The sequence below is a fragment of the Centruroides sculpturatus genome, unplaced genomic scaffold (genome assembly GCF_000671375.1).
Source record: "Centruroides sculpturatus isolate CEXI.00-Female unplaced genomic scaffold, Cexi_2.0 scaffold140, whole genome shotgun sequence".
In the NCBI taxonomy this organism is placed as follows: Eukaryota; Metazoa; Arthropoda; class Arachnida; order Scorpiones; family Buthidae; genus Centruroides; species Centruroides sculpturatus.
The window spans coordinates 17,881-34,970 of record NW_019384503.1 but is presented as its reverse complement, the minus strand read 5'-3'; the positions used below and the strand labels follow the sequence as shown (position 1 = coordinate 34,970).

The following is a 17,090-nucleotide window of genomic DNA, read 5'->3' as shown; positions in this document are numbered from 1 at the left end:
ACAGAACATTAAACATACTTTTTGAAACTTCTGTAAGGAGTTCAAGACTTCTGTTTTTATCAATTTTAAAGTTTTCAAGTTCAATTAAAATAAAATATATATATATTTTAATGTAAGAATTGTTATATTTCTTATATTATCTATATATACTATTTTAATATAAATGAAATATTTTTTCTAACTGGATATAAAATAGATTTCCACTTAATTTTCTTCCTTCGGGAGGTCTTGTTTAGATTTTACTTGAACAGATTTTATCCTTATTACTACTGAACGGCCTTCAATATAAAAAAAATTATCTTTATAATTTACATACTGTTTTGTATAGTATAAGATAATTTGCATACTTTTAATTTTAATTTATTTTTCAATACCAAATGAATTCTGATAGTTGGAAGATTAATGTTTAAAATCTATCATATTATTAGATAAGGAAAGGATAAATCTATAAATGTACAATTTTTTTATAAGTTATTTATAGTTTTATGATTATTTTCAGTTTGTTGATTTTTTTTGTTATTTGTAACCATTAGTAAAAAAAACCAGTTTATTTATATTTATAATTTTTGACCTCTAAAATGAGATGTTACTTCTTACTAACAGAGGTGTGTGATTTGTTTATATAAATATCAGAATCAGAAAAAGTTTATTGTCTAATGGGAATTACTTCCCTATTACAAGGGGTTGTTTATATAAATATGTGGTTCAATTTGTGAAGAAGAAAATTTTAAAACCCATAATTTTCTTCATCACAAATTTGGTTGTTTCATCAGTTGTTTTTATTTAGTGTTATTAATTTATATTATATTTTATCAAAACTGACTTGGATATATTCAGTCAATTTGTGCAGTTGAACAAACAGGTTAATGAAGTGTTTCAGCATGATAATTGATGATTAATAGTGATAATTTTTAGCATATATTCATACTAAAAATGTTGAGTGATTAAAATTTATATGGACTTATAAAAGAAGTTATTATAGCAATTCCTGTAATCTAGGAACTAAAAATTAAAACAAATAACCTAATGAGGTTGCATATAATACATAGAAATTAATATTATTAATAAATTAAGATAAATAATAAATTATAAAAAAAGTTTTTATTTTAGAAAACATTTTACATATTGCACAATATTGTTTTTGAAAATATGTTTTTTCCTATATTAGAGAATTTAGAAAATTTTCTAAAAGTTAATTAAAAATAAGAATAATATACAAATTATTAAAATAATCAGATTTCATTTGAAAACAATATTACATAAGTGTTTTCAGAGTCAACTTCATTCTAAGGTCTCTTAAAGTTGTTACTCTTTGTAAAAAATTCGAACTGTTATACATTCTGGATCAGCATTTGCTTCCGAATAGATAACATTTCCTTCAGCAGAATTCCAAGTGCTGTGACTGGTAAGAAAATAGGACACACAAGAACTAACTAAATATATATGATTAATTTTTTAAAATTACATATATATAGAAAATGTACTTGGTTTCTAAATTGGAATTTTATTTTATTTTTATTATACAATTAAGAAAGTAGTAATAATTTATATATTTAATATCGATAATGTACAGATAATAACATACAGTATATAAATTTTTTTTCATAGGGTTTAACGATACATGCAAAACCTCTGTTTGCTTTGGCTTACAGTTTAGCACTCAGTAAAGGCTATTATTAAATACCAAAAAGTGATTTGAGTTATGGAAGAAGAAGGTTTTGACCTTGTACTTCAACCTTTAAGTTTTTCTGATATTGGTGAAAATATTAGCCAAATACAGAAAGCAGAAAATACAATGCCACCATTATCACCAGCTATGGGGCTTAAACGAAAAAAAGGTGTAATAAATGGAAAGAATATAAGTCGATGTAAGTAAATGTTAATATGACTTTTAAGATAATCTATTATAGAATCTTATTATATAATTAGAACCTTTAAGAATCTTATTATAAAATATAATTTAATAAATATTTTTATGATTAATTTTAAATTAAAATTTGCAATTTATCTTCCTCTAATCAGTTTGTTAGTATTTAGTCAGTATGTATTCAGAAAATTGATTTTCAACAAAGCTTATTGTCTGAAAATTATATATTAATTTTCAACTTTTTCAGTGTCATAAGATGTCCAAGATTAAAGTTAATTGTAATAACCATTATTATTTTTGTAAGATTTTAATCATTTTATCTTGATTCAGATAAAGATAAAGTAACAATAAGACTATTACTGTAAATCTGTTATTGAAATAAATTAATATTTTTCATATATATAGAATTTTGAATCATTACTTTCAATAATTAATGATTTAGAATTCTATAAAATGTGAAATTGTGCATGGAAAACCCTGATATAATCAATCCCAAGGAAGTGTCAAACCAAGATATAAAAAATATCATAATGTGGATGTAGGATAAAATAATCTTCATTGGAGTTAAAGTATAGGATTTATCCGGTTAATAAAGAACAGAGTCTATTATGTAGGTATCACAATCTACATATTAAGTGTTGTTCAGATGAAAAATAAAGATTGGTTTGAACATTTCATTTTTGACACAAGAAGTGTTGAACATTGCAAAAGAAGAGGAATTGAAAAATATTTTAGATTCTGTTAATGCTAAGAAGAATAATTAGTATAAAAGAAAATGAATGATAAAGGTAAGCATATACTTAGATGGATGGGCAGAGAATAAAATCAGCTGCATTATAAGTTATGGACATGTGCACACTAGGTGGTCAGACAGAAAAAGAGGACATGTTGCATGGAGAATTTCTGTTAACTAATGGTGCACCATTAGTTAACAGAAATTTTTTTCTTTTTTAGAGAGCAAACACTGTCATTTGTGCCCATTTCTGTTACTATGGCAGACATGGTTTTAATTTTTCTAGTGCAAAACTATGAAGAATTATATAATTTACAGCATACTCTTCCAATAATAGACAGCTGAATACCACTAATTCTTCATAGATGCTATTCATTTCAAAAATCATTATTTGTTTTATTTTACAATTGAACCCTATTTATATGTTTTTCAAGGAAATTGAGAAAAATGTACAAGTGAAACTAATTATGAATTGGTTTTAGAGCTAATATAGTTGTCACAAAAATATAAGATGGCATAAATTAACACTGTACAACTGAATTTGTACATATAATTTTTAACAAAGAAATATCAATTTTACCATATATACTATACAGTAGACATAAATATACAGTGTATATTTGAACAGCATATGAAAGAAAAAGTAAAACAATGTGAAATTAAGTCATGTAGTTTTAAAAATTGACCAAGTTTTGCTTGTTTCTTGTTTTTTCTGATGAACCTGTCATATTCTCTACTGGTATGTGGTAAGTCGGTTGTCTCTTTCTGATGAAACTTCAGTCATGCGAAAGAATGGAATGAGTCATTCTAAAGATTAGCTCATATTGACAGCAAATAGTGAAAATGAATGAGAAACTGGAAAGCAGTTTTTATTCACTTAACAAAATTTGTTCACTCTACAACCTAAAATGCTTTTCTTTGTGATTCAAAATGTCATTACAATACATGCTGTAATAAATTAACCAGAAGAACAATGAATAAAATTAATACACAATTAGTTATTTCATGTTCTACTTTTACAAATGTTAAATATAAAATGCTATGTTGTTATTATTATATATAGTATGTACTTGAACTGTACTTTTTTATATATGTTAAGAATATATTTAGATATTCTTATATCTAAAGAATCACAGGTATTTTATGAAAAGCCTAGGCAAAGTGGAAAATACAGCTTTTGTTTTATAGATTGCCCTTCTCTTAGAAATGCCTAAATTTCATACTTTGCTGGTAACATATACAGTACTGTATGTTACAATACAAAACAATGACACTGTAAAAGGGGCCAGGAGGAAAAATTGTATTTCCTGTAATTTGCTTTATTTTTTTTTCTTTACTTTTTTGAAACAACAATTTTATAAAGGTAGTTTATAGGAATAAATGTATTTTAATAGTCATTATATTGAAGTAATTTTGATAAGTCCTTTCTAATTCTTCTTAAAGCCATATTGCAGAAACTGCACTATTTGGAAGAGTCCATGAATTTTAAGATAGAGTTTTGTTTGTTTTCCATACATATCTAACCATCTTCATAAAAATGAAGTGGATAAATAGAAACAAATTTGTTTGAGAGACATGATTTTTGTGAATCAGTTGCTTAATTGATCTAAATCATATATGTTTTGTCCCACCTTGAGACAAAATCCTGTGCGACATAATTTAGTAAATTAGAAATATCACGTTACTATTATGTAGTATTTAATATTTTAATTATAATTTAGTATATAATAAATATAGTATATAATAAATATAGTATATACTGATAATAATTATAGTATAAGTATTTTTTTCTATAGTATTTAATATTTTAATTATAATAAGGAAACTATAAAACATGCCAAAATTTGTGTGCCTAAATTTTGTTGCTATTGCCTAACAAGAAAACTTCCTAAAAATTCACTTTTTTTCTTATTTTGTGTTAAAGTTGAAATTTTGCAAATAGAAAGTATAATTAACCCATAAACTGTCAGCAAATTAATAAATACAAATGTGAATACATTTGTATTTATTAATTTTAAGCCTGCTTATTAGTTTTTTAAATTTTTGTTTATTATGGCATGTCACAGATTGTCAACAATCAATATGTAGCCTATTTGTGACAGGACTCTGAAAATTCTATACTTGTTCAGAACCTGTAATATTTTGAATAATTGTGCTTATGCTGTCTTTTTAACCATGCTTAATTAGCTTTAATAACTGCATTATGCAATTGTATTATAAACGACTCAACTGACCAGATACTATGGTACGAATAACTCTTTAATAATACAACTAAACACTTCTACATCCAGCTGGTTACTTCGAGCTATCTCGCTCGCTTTCTCTCCCGCCACCTCGGCACCTCTCGATTACATTTCCTTTGTTTTAAATTGTCAACATATATTATATTACATTTAATGTTTATCTAAATATTCAACACATATTACAGCCATGTTGTGCAAATTGGGCAAGGACACAAACGAGTACGAAGTATGCAAGTATGAAGTTTTTCTTTATAAACCTGATTATTAAAGCCAAACGAACTGCCATATTATCGGGCTAAAAGCTCAATGCCACTATTAAAGCAGCCAAGGTAGACAAATCAAGAATACTAGACGAAAAAAGAAATACTGTAATGCATCTTGAAAACAAACTAGAAATCTTCAAGGCCATGGGTGAAAAAACACATAACATCTGTCTTTTCTTAAATGTATTAAAGACAATTTCACCCACAGCAATTGAATTGAAAAGAGCATTCTCAGTAGCAGGACTTTCCTTTAGTAAAATAAGAATCAAATTGAATGATCGGAGTATTGACCATCTTTGCTTTTCAAAATCTTATTATAAAAATTTACAATAATATTTTGTATTATGCTTTATTTAAATAACGAAAATTACCTTCTAACTTAGAAGTTTGATCTATGTTCGTTTTTTTCTTTAAATTTTCAACTTGATTCAAAGGCATTTTTGTTATAAGCAATTTCCAACAAACTTTAATAAACTTTTTCTATTTGTGAAAAATTTCTATGTAACTCAAAAGTAATTTTTATACATATTTTACACAGCATTATTAATATTATTATTTTGAAGGTTGCAGGTTGTATTAAGTTACTTTAAAATGAAAAATAATTATATCATTTGATTTTAAGATTTATTTTATATCTTTAAAAATAATTAGTTATATTCTGGAATATCCTGGGATCCCGGGAAACAGTTCACTTTTTTTCTGGAATTCCAGGACAAACAAAAAACCGGGAAAAGAGAAACCCTAATTAGTGCATTCCCATCCCCTTAATGTTTCATTATTAATATTATCCTTTTATCCTAGATAAAAATGACATTTATCTGATAGCAAATAATTCCTTAATAAATTCTGCTACTGTTTGTTGAGAAATTTATTTTTGTAAAAGGTTCTTTATTATTTAGGTTAAAACAGAAGTAAAACTTTTTGGATAACAAAAATCCTATATAATTCATAACAGAAAAACTCAAAACAATTGCATTATTTTTGAATTAAAAAATAATAAAACATTTGCAAATACTTATAGAGATACATCCACATTATTTTAAATTTATTATTGTTTGAAAATAGAAAAGAAATTTTATATTTTTATCATTTAGCCATTCTGCATATTATACTATTTACAGTATATGGCATCATTTTTAATAGCAATCAGCTGTAAATATATTACATTTTTCAGGTCACTGCAAAGAAATCCAATTGATTTTCAGTAATAAAATATTTGTCTTGTTTACAGAAATTTCTGACTTAAAATATATTAATAACTCTTTAAAATAGGAATTCACTGTTGATTGAAGAGTCTGTCAATGATGTATTGCAGGTTCAAATCCTACTTTTGTTGTAGATGGTATTATTTCCTTCAGTCTTAAGCATAAACTTTGCTGGAAAGAACAAATCACACAAAGAACATATCAGTAATTGACTATTCCAACTTTATTATACCAGGAAATGCATTTTGGAAATGCAGGAAATGCCCCTTCTCAGTCCTTTATTACAGATCTTAAAATTTCTTAAAATTATGTTAGTGAACACTGAGTGAATCAGCTTTATGTTCATAAGCTGTATAAACATAAAAGTAATTGTAAACTTTTATAAAGGTTGATTTTAAAAAAAAATACACAAATAAAATTAATATAAAACTATGATAAAATTTCAAGAAATATTTTTAAAAACAAAAATGTGTGTATATTTGTGTAAAAAATAAATGTAAATACTTTAAAATGTTGATTAAATAAAGGAAAACCTTTTATAATAAAATTAAAAGGAACTTATTAATCACTTTAAAAAGTTCACTGCCAAGGCAGTGGACTTTTTAAAGTGGCAATTTGGATACAAAATGATATTGTTTTTGTCAAATATGTCTGCACAACCTATAGAGCTTCATAAACAAAAGAGAAATATAAAATGCAAAAATGTCTACAAAATTAATTAACCCAACTAGTTTTAGAAAATTAAACTTTTTTTTTAAAATTTTATCCTCTGTTAAGATTTTCTGAAAATCTTTACACAAGTTAAATTAAACCAAAGCAATTATTGTTGTTTGCAGAAATGATAAATTCTTTTCCCAAATCAAGTCAACTTGCCAGTCTATGAAATAAACTGTATTTTACAGTTCTTAAGTCTTCCTTTTAAATAATATTAATAAAATTTTTTTAATGTTGAAGTTTGATTAGTTATGAAATTCTTAAATAAAAAATTAATTAATAATTTTACATGTGGTTATAAGGTGTGAATTTAATTTGAATTTACATTCTGAAACTTTTACCTGATGAAGTCAAAAAAATAAATGTGAATGTATTCATTTTTTTCTTTTCTAATTGCTTTTATTAGAATATTTTATAAAATTAGATTGGTTTTTAAATTTATAATGTTAACATATCAAATATCTTATTTGATATCTCTCTAAAAAATAATAATTAAAAAATTGTAAGTAAATTTAATAAGTAATTTAATTCCGTAAATTATGTCTGTAATTTTCTTGAAATTTTTACTCCCCCTCCCCCTCTTGTCCCGGTTTACCCAAGTTTCCATAACTTCTCTCCTTTTCGGACGTCCAACAAAACTCAACCCCCCCTTAAAACCTTTATCACTTTATGAATGATAAATACCACAAGTGGAATAAATGATTTTTAAACATTTAAAAACAGGGTACTTCAATTTTAAAATTAATAAACTTTAAGAATTAAGATGTACTTGTCAGTAGAAGTCACATTTTTTTATAACACAGTGAGAACATTTACTTTTAGTATTTTAGATTTCTTACAAATAAAATAAAATATATGTTTTTATAAATGTTAAGACTGTATATATATATATAAAATTTAGAAATTACATTTAGATCTACAAAGAAGTAATAAACAAGTTATAAAACAAATTATCTGTGAGTGAGTAAGAAAATATGATGCATAGCTTGAATATATTTGAGTTATCAAGCCTTCTTCAGTATACACCTGAAATTGAATGGAAATAGCTTCACTGAATAGATTACATTACTTTGAATATTGTGTTTCAGATAAAGTATTTTAGTAGCTATATTTTTCTGTCAGTGAATTTCTTCTCAGGCTAACAACTGTTTTTGTATTTACTCTTCTAGAATATATATAGTTTTTTTTTTTAGTTTCTTTACTTTTTGATTTTAGTATATAAAATTTCATTATTTGATTTGTGTTCAAACAAACTCAAGTTAGTTTAAATAAAAACTGATTGAAAGAGTGAAATCCAATAACTTTATACTACAGATAATTTCTTAAAACTCTAAGACAGTTTTAATTTTTTTACTATATTAAATTTAGCTACATTGGTAAGATTGCAATGGAAGGAAGCAGCAAGAAAAGTTCTTCATTTAGAAGATCCGTGGGAAGAATTTCATTTAGAAAAATTGGAAACTGAAGTTGTTAGAAGATATCGTTTCAGTGCTCTCAAACAAGATTGGATAACTGATGATATATTAGTAAAAATTGCTAAAGAGGTATTGATATCTATACCATAAATTAATTCATATAATTAATTAATTCATTTTTTATTTTGTAAATAAAATAAATTATATATAAATATATTTTTTATTTATTATTCTAGCCATTCAGCCATGGAGCTATGCGTTCCTGTTATCGACTGTAAGCTTTTCTTTTATCAAAAAATTATTTGTTATAAAACTATGATAATGATAATTAAATTACTTAATATAATAATTTTAATCAGATGAAAGATAAATTGTTATATTTTAACTTTATTGTAATGATTAAAAGTAATCTTATGTGAAAAGAAACATATGGGATCATGGTTTTCATCAAACTGATTTTTAACACAAGGCTGATTACTTAGAAAATAATACTTAAAAGCAACCAGTTTGAGTAATCAGTCTTGTTTTAAAAATCACTTTTATGAGAACCATGATTTCACATGTTTCTTCTCATGTAAGATTACTTTCTAATCATTACAATAAAGTTGTTAATACCAATTCAGTTTATATAACATGTAACCAAAGTATTTCATAGTTTATATGATTTATATTAAACTTGTTACTTTTTATACAAAATAATAATTGAAATATGTTACTTTGATTATTTTATATGCATAATTTTACTTGCAATATACTTATTTTTAGTTTCTGAATATTATTTGAAAATTAATGAATTGTACATAGGAGATATTGCCCTATAGATATTTTCTTGGTCAGGCATCTTAGTAAAAGATGAATATTATATGGTTTTGGGATGGAGAGTTACAACACTCATTTTCTTATACATATCATATAGTTTATTATGATCTAGATAAATTTTTACACACATTATAGGTTAGATATTATTAAATCAATCAACAAGTGTCAGTCAACAAATTTTCTGGTGACATGTCTGTCTACACTGAAAAATTTGTTGAATTGTCAATAACCTTTAACTAACTAAATTATCATCAGAATTATCTGTACTTCTGTTATTGAGAAGATGTCTCTAATAGAACTTAGTTTTATTAGTACCCAATCATATATATTGATATTTTATGTAACATATGAGCCAGTTGTAGGCCAAATCAATTAATTTCATTCATTTATCCTTGGAATAATTGTTATTATTTTTACATTTTTTGCATAACCAATTTTATATGTTATTTATATTATATAATTTATCATTAAATAGGTTTTTAATGTAACGACATATTTATATGTTGTTACATTTATTATATTTATTTATATGATTATATTTATATTTAACAATATTATAATAATTTTATATCATTATATTAAAGCTGTGCTTTAATGCAGAATATATAAAAATACATTCTGCAATGTTTACTTAAATTTAAAGTTTAAAAGGAATTTTAAAAAATAATGTATATTATCAATTTTTCTACTTTTTATTTTGTGGAGTTAATCAGTTTGGCAAATAAACATCTCATATTCATAATAGTTGTTTATTAAATTTTCTCCTGCTCAAATGTTATAATGTTTGGTCATTATAATTATTATAATACTAGTTTGTAAAAAGTAGACAGAATTTTCTTAATTACTTGAAATTATTTTAATTTATTTTTCATTCTTTGGTTTGAATCAATGTTTTTTCTTTCTATCACAAATAGTTGCATTATAGAAAAGAACATAAATCAAAGCTTATGACTTACATTGTCTTAAAGTTATTTCAATAACTCTGTTTAATTGTTTGGTTCTGTTGAAAGGTTTAGATATGCAGTTGACTTGAATTGTTCTTATGTAAAAAGTATATTCCTTTTCCAAAGACAAAATATTTTTCTGGTTTTGTTCTATATAAGTACTACAATTATTATTACAACAATATTTTGTTTATTTAGTTGCTGCTACAAACTTTTTAATTATATTAATAATCTTTATACATTCTATTATGCTAAAATTATGCTATAACAATGTTATCCTTTGTGATTGATCTAATGAAAGTCTATATCTTGGCAATAATCCATTGCTGTTCACAGTTCACAATTAAGCTATTTTTATAAATTTCAATACTACAATACTGTTGTAAATTTTGTTTATTCTGGGTATCTATTTTTGTTTTGTTTTTCACTGTATTTTTTATCATTGTATAACTGAATATTTTAAAATGAATTACATAAAAAATTCTTGAAATACAAAGTCTGATTTAAAAAAAGTACAGGGACTTATTTTATGTGTATCTGAGCAACAGATTTAAAAAATTGAAAGAAAGAGTAAATGAACTTTCTCTTAATGCTGAGCCAAATTTAAACTTTAATCTGTTAGGCATTGGTCTACAACAGCATTATCAATTAAGAGTTGTGATTAGTATTCTGCAATTACAGAAATGGTTGATTTCAAGGAACAGGTAATGGCACCAAATTTTACTTTAATTTGTAGAAAAATTGGTTCAGAAGCTGTTGGAATGAATGGATGAAATGAAAAGAAGCCTTTAAAGAGAATACATTGACAAATTCAAAGAGTTTAAATAGTTATAACAGATTTAAAAGTGGTTCTTGTTAAGTGAAGGCGATCCAAGATCAGGAAGACCATTGACATTCACTTCTGATGACAAAAAAAGAGATTATCACGTTGGTAAGGTAGAATCTGAGAATAACAATATGAGAAATTGCAGAAAATATTAATATTTCTTATAGTTCTTGTCAAGATATTCTTGACACTTTGAGATATAAGAAAGTTGTCACAAAATTTGTTCCTCAAATCTTAACTCAAGAACAGAAACATCAATACCTGGAAGTTGCTCAGGATTTGCTCGAATGTCCTGAGAAAGACAATAACTTTCTAAAATACATTAATCATGTGATGAGCTGGGTCTACAGATATGAAATCAAAACTAAATGGTAATTCTATAAATAGAGAAAATTGAATGAACCATCATCCAAAAACAGGCATTCATGAGTTATTCAAATGCAAAAGTTATGCATATTGTGTTTTTCAATTGCTGTGGATTAGTGTATCGTGAATATGTTCCAAATGTCAATGCTTGAGTTGGGTGTGTTTGCATTTTGTCACTGGATTTGTGAAAGATGATTACTTGGTTTTTACATCAAGACTGCATAAAGTCTTGCACTGTAATAATGTAATTATTTGTGTCATAATTTTTTATTTGTTATATACTAATTATTTTAAATCTGGGAAAATCTGAATACCTTTTGCAAGGTTTTCAGAAAACTTTAAATTTTAGGGTGTGGAAATGCTGGTTATATGGTAAACTTTATGCTTGGCAGTGTAATTGCTTTGTACACAAGAGACATATGATCAGTTTTGCCAAGTTGTTAATAAGCTTTTTCCTTATTAACCGCATTTTCCCACCATATTAGACCAATGTCCCACAAGATTTTTATAGAAATCAAAATTTCTTGTTCTCTAATATTATAACCTTATTCTCTATTATTATCTTATAAGATCACAGATGTAGGTACAATCAGAAGTTATGTAGCATATGACTGTATATTAAGTCATAAAAATTGCTAATATAAATCTATAAACATGCAATGATTTAGATATTTCTTTGATTTCATTTTTAAAAAAATGTAATTTATTAAACCAGGAAAAAGCATTCAAGTTTTGCACATACCCACAGTTGGAAAACTGCCTGTAATTATGTTGCTAAAAGATATATGGAGGATGTTGATAGAGAAGTATATTTTGAAGATGTAAAACTTCAAATGGATGCAAAACTTTGGGGAGAGGAATACAACAGACATAATCCTCCTAAAAAAGTAAATTTATCTTTTGTTTTGTTCAGAAATAGTTTAGTTAAATATAAATTCACTCATTAATAAAAATTTTATTTAAAATATTTTAAGAAAGAATTATGAATATAGTAGAATAATGAGAAACCACAATGTAAAATTTAGTTATGATAATTTAGAGGTATCAGATTATGTAATTTTTCTGATTATGATGATATAATTCTTGATAATTTAAATTATGATTTAAAATTATTTTTCATAATTTTATAAGATAAATAAATATTATATACAATTAAGACAATAAATCTAATTAGATAATTAGATATACATCTAGTTTATTTATATATTTATAATACATATTTAAAAATAACTTTTTTTATTGAATTAATTATTAAACTTACATACATACAAAGTACCTAACATTACAAATTTTAATTTTTCTTTAGGTTGATATATTTCAGATGTCAGTGATTGAATTTATCAATAGACCAGATAAGCCTTTATTTCACCTTGAACATTATATTGAAGGACATTACATAAAATATAATTCCAATTCAGGTTTTATAAGTTGTGAAAATTTGCGTCTCACACCACAGGTAATTTTATTATAAAAAGATTTTAATTATGTGAAAATGGAAATTCTAAAATATGACCTTTAGAATTTATTATATCTACAATAACTTTATATATGTGTGTGTTATAATTTAGGCATTCAGTCATTTTACTTTTGAGCGTTCAGGACATGAATTGATTGTAGTTGATATTCAAGGAGTTGGAGATCTCTATACAGATCCTCAAATTCACACAGCAAGTGGTAAAGGCTATGGAGATGGAAATCTTGGTTCAAAAGGAATGGCTTTATTTTTTCATTCTCATGTATGCAATAGAATTTGCAAGAGTCTTGGACTTTCTGAGTTTGATATTGCACCTACTGAGAAAGTATCAAGTCAGAAATTTGCAATATTGCAGGTAATACATAATATTTTAACAATATTTACGTCTTGAAAAATAGATTAAATTTCGGATTCTGTTCTAATGCAGTTATAAATTCTTTTTGGTAAATCATTTTAAAAATTCATATTGTTTTAAATGTTTATTAGCTTTATTTGTATTGATAAAGTTTTATTACTAATATTAATAATTATTGTATTCATTTAAATGATTAATAAATGAAAATAAAATTATTTAAAATAAAAAATCTTCTTTTTAATACAGCAAATCCTTTTTATATTTTATGTAAATTGTTACATAAACCCAAAAGTTCATTTATTTTGACTGTTTTTTTTATGGAAACAAAATTCTTCAGTAGACACAGAACTATTAAATATGTAAATTTATATAAACTATAATAAGTGATTTGTGCTTTAGTCAATAATTTGAAACAGTCAAGCTTTTTTTTTTAACTATAGAATCAAAGTAAACTGTTTTACTTGAGTAAAATTAAGTTAATATAAGTATTTCAAGAAATAAGCAATGTAAATTCCCTTCCTTTCTATTTACATAAATCACAATTTAACAAAACCTGGAGATCAAAATCAAATTTTGATGTGCTAAATCAAGATGTCTTGTATCTGTTACATAAATATAGCAAGTATCAAATCCTGTATATTGTATCTTATAGCAATCATTTTGCTTGTTTTAATGATTTTAAACATTTAAATCAAACTTTCAAATTAAAACTGTACTATAATAAACCTCTTAAATATAAACAAATAATAATTAAATTATTTAAACCAGTACATTTATTTTAATATAAAAGTAAACTTATGTTTTATTAAATGAGTGAATTTAAAATAGGATTTAAATAAATAATTTTTTTCTGATAGATGCATTCAATCAATGCATTTGCCAGTGATGTTTGGTTGATATAATTGTTTCTTGTTTTTGACATTAAATGGAGGATTTCTCACAGAATGTTAAAATATCCTACTAACTTTAGAACATATTTTATTAATAATCTTGAAAAAGTGAAGACATATATAAAGTTTTTTTAGTATAACTTTAGTATAAAATTGTAAACCATCTAGACATTTGCCATCCATGTTTATGCATGTTTTACTGTTTTCATATATTATTCTCATATCTTTAAATAGTTTACCGCTCACTCCATAATCACATAATGCTTGCTTAAAACAATACTGATTGACAATAAATTCATTGATATTTGTTAGATTAGTATCATTTCTGGTGTTGATCATATATATATATATATTTTTTTTTTTTTTCTTTCATTTCTAAATCTATTTCATATGTTGCTTTCTTTAATCTCTGGAATTCCACTCATAGTCTAGGTGTATTACATGCTATCAAGACATCTGCATATGCCATCAATTGTAGGAACCCATCAAAGATGGTCTACCCTTCAAGATTAACATTAGCATCTTACGCTATCCAAACAAATATTAAATAATTGAGTGGAAAGAGTATCTTCTTCATGTAAACTATTAATTAATGTCAAAGCATTTTTATAGCTCACGCCTCACTTTAACTTGGGCTTTAATACAATTAAGTGTCATTTAATCAATATGATCAGTGTCAGTGATATCTTTTTAGCCTACAAATAGAACTGTAATGCTTGTTCCTTTTAATACTATCATAAACCTGTTTGAAGTCAATAAATAATAGATGTAAGATCACATTACATTCACATTTCTCTAGGATATTTCTTAATACAAATGTATAATCAATGGTTTCTCTACCGTCATCTGAATCCACTTTGATTGTCATCAATAGCATTTATAGTCTGTATGGAGAGTCTATTTGCTAGTATTTTAGATAATATTTTGTATGTGACTTTCAACAGAGATATTCCTCTATAATTTTGGCAGTCCAATGACAATAGGTTTATCATCTTTCTTGTGAATTGGCTATATAATAGCGGTATACCAATCCATTGGTATTTTTTGTGCCTAATAAATTGCTTTCAATAGTGTGTATTAGGAATTAAAATAATTTATAATTCAGTAATTATATAATAAAAGAAATTTTAATTGAAACTTTTTTGGCTGAAAGTTTATATTATTTGTTTTGTTTTTAAAAATTGACATGTATTATTCTTCATGTCAATAACTAAATAAGTATTATGATTGCTGAAAATGTTTTAAATATCTGATATTAACATTAAACTTAAATTTATTTTTATAGAAATCAAGTAAAACTCAGGTCCGAGGTACAGAAGAACTTTGTTTAACCCCAACAGAATATGAAAAACATCATCTAAGAGAATTCCTTTGTTCTCGTAGTCAGTCATTTGGTAGCTCACCAACAATGAGTCCTGTAGATGATCTTTCACCAATTTTTCATTTCAAATTTAAAGAAAATCATGATAGTAGTGATGACACAGGAAACAATTATGGGGATGATAATGATAGTGATGAAGATCATGATTTTCTACAATTTCAATTTTCTCCAGACTCTGGAGTTGGATCTTTTAAACAATCTAGAAGACAACGATACGATTCTGAAAGTAGTAATCTAGTATATGATGTAAGTAAAACTAAAATTTCATTTTAGTAATTTACATTGGTGATGATTTGACAGATATAGATAATTTAAGTTCAAAATTTTAACATATAATTTATTTAAAACATAGTCCATTGAAATTGTAAGTTAATATTATAAATTTATAAAATTTTTAGCCAAAAGAAAAAATATTTTTATTATAAGGATTATTGTTTAATAATGTTTATAAATTATAATTAATAGTAAACAATAAAAAGCATTAGTTCTGAAATCTCTAATAATTTTATTTCAATTTTAAATAATTTCTTGATTTCATCATAAAAGGCTTCTTGGGCATTGTTTATAGATTTCTTGTTGCATATGCTAATGATGAAACTTAGATGCTATTTAAAAATGCATAAGAGAAAACTATTGGAGATGTTATAAATAAGGGCAATTTACTGTTTACTTAACTTAATTATTTATGTAATGAAAATGCCATTTGGAATTTTTGTTTAAAGTTGATTTATAATTTAATGGCATTTACTCTGTATTTATTACTTTTTAAATGGTTTTATGTTGGCATCTATTCTACTATATCAGATTGTCATATGTATGCATTATTTACAGAAAGTTCTAAAAAATATTTGTGTTAAACAACTGTAATGATATAAAATTATAAAATCTTAACCATCACTTAATTTTATAAAATCTCTTTTATCAGCATTAATATTTTTCATCTTCAGATGATAAATTAATCATAATATGAATAATAATAAATGTTTAATGTATTTATATATTCAACATTTATTATTATTATTTGTACATTTGTATTATTTATTATTATTTGTGTGTATATGAATATATACAGGTCTGTTATGCTGAATCCAGAAATGTTGTACATTTTGTGCAAAAATTTGTGTAATTTTTAAAATTAACACATTAACTACATATTTCACAAAATAGGCTAATTTTGAATTTTACAGTGTATTTCATGAAATTGCCATTTTATACTTTCCAATAAGATACTGACTTTTGTTTCACTCATTCAGTTTTGGCTTAGAAAATACGTGAAGATTTATTTTAGTATTGTCTTCTTATGTGAAGATCATTTAATATTTTATACTTCTTAATAATGCTTGTTACCTTAAGTACTAGTGTGATTACAGAGTTGGCACCACTTTGTTGATGCTGCGTCAGGTTGACACCACTGTGTCCTTTCTGATTGACACAGAAGCCGTAGTGGCTGTTTAATTTGGTTATTGTTGGTTCACGTGAGTGGTCACATGCGTAGGTGGTTGGATTCGGGATGGAGGAAGTCTAAGTGACAGCGTGGCAGAAAAAAGTACTCGGATACAAGCTAAACAAAACAAATACCTGTTTATTGGTACATA

At 25.0% G+C, this 17,090-nt stretch overlaps 1 protein-coding gene across 1 annotated transcript in view; it reads left to right on the top strand.

Annotated features, from left to right (window-relative positions):
- Window positions 1–1,702: 1,702 nt before the first annotated feature.
- LOC111622125 (eukaryotic elongation factor 2 kinase-like) overlaps window positions 1,703–17,090 on the top strand; it is a gene marked incomplete at its 3' end in the record, with an annotated part of 33,236 nt that continues 17,848 nt past the window's right edge. The window contains exons 1-8 of the mRNA XM_023364449.1: window positions 1,703–1,868; window positions 8,394–8,569; window positions 8,677–8,714; window positions 11,197–11,400; window positions 12,111–12,282; window positions 12,702–12,851; window positions 12,964–13,224; window positions 15,400–15,741. Coding sequence (XP_023220217.1) covers window positions 1,703–1,868; window positions 8,394–8,569; window positions 8,677–8,714; window positions 11,197–11,400; window positions 12,111–12,282; window positions 12,702–12,851; window positions 12,964–13,224; window positions 15,400–15,741 — 1,509 coding nt within the window. The remainder of the gene's footprint in view (window positions 1,869–8,393; window positions 8,570–8,676; window positions 8,715–11,196; window positions 11,401–12,110; window positions 12,283–12,701; window positions 12,852–12,963; window positions 13,225–15,399; window positions 15,742–17,090) is intronic.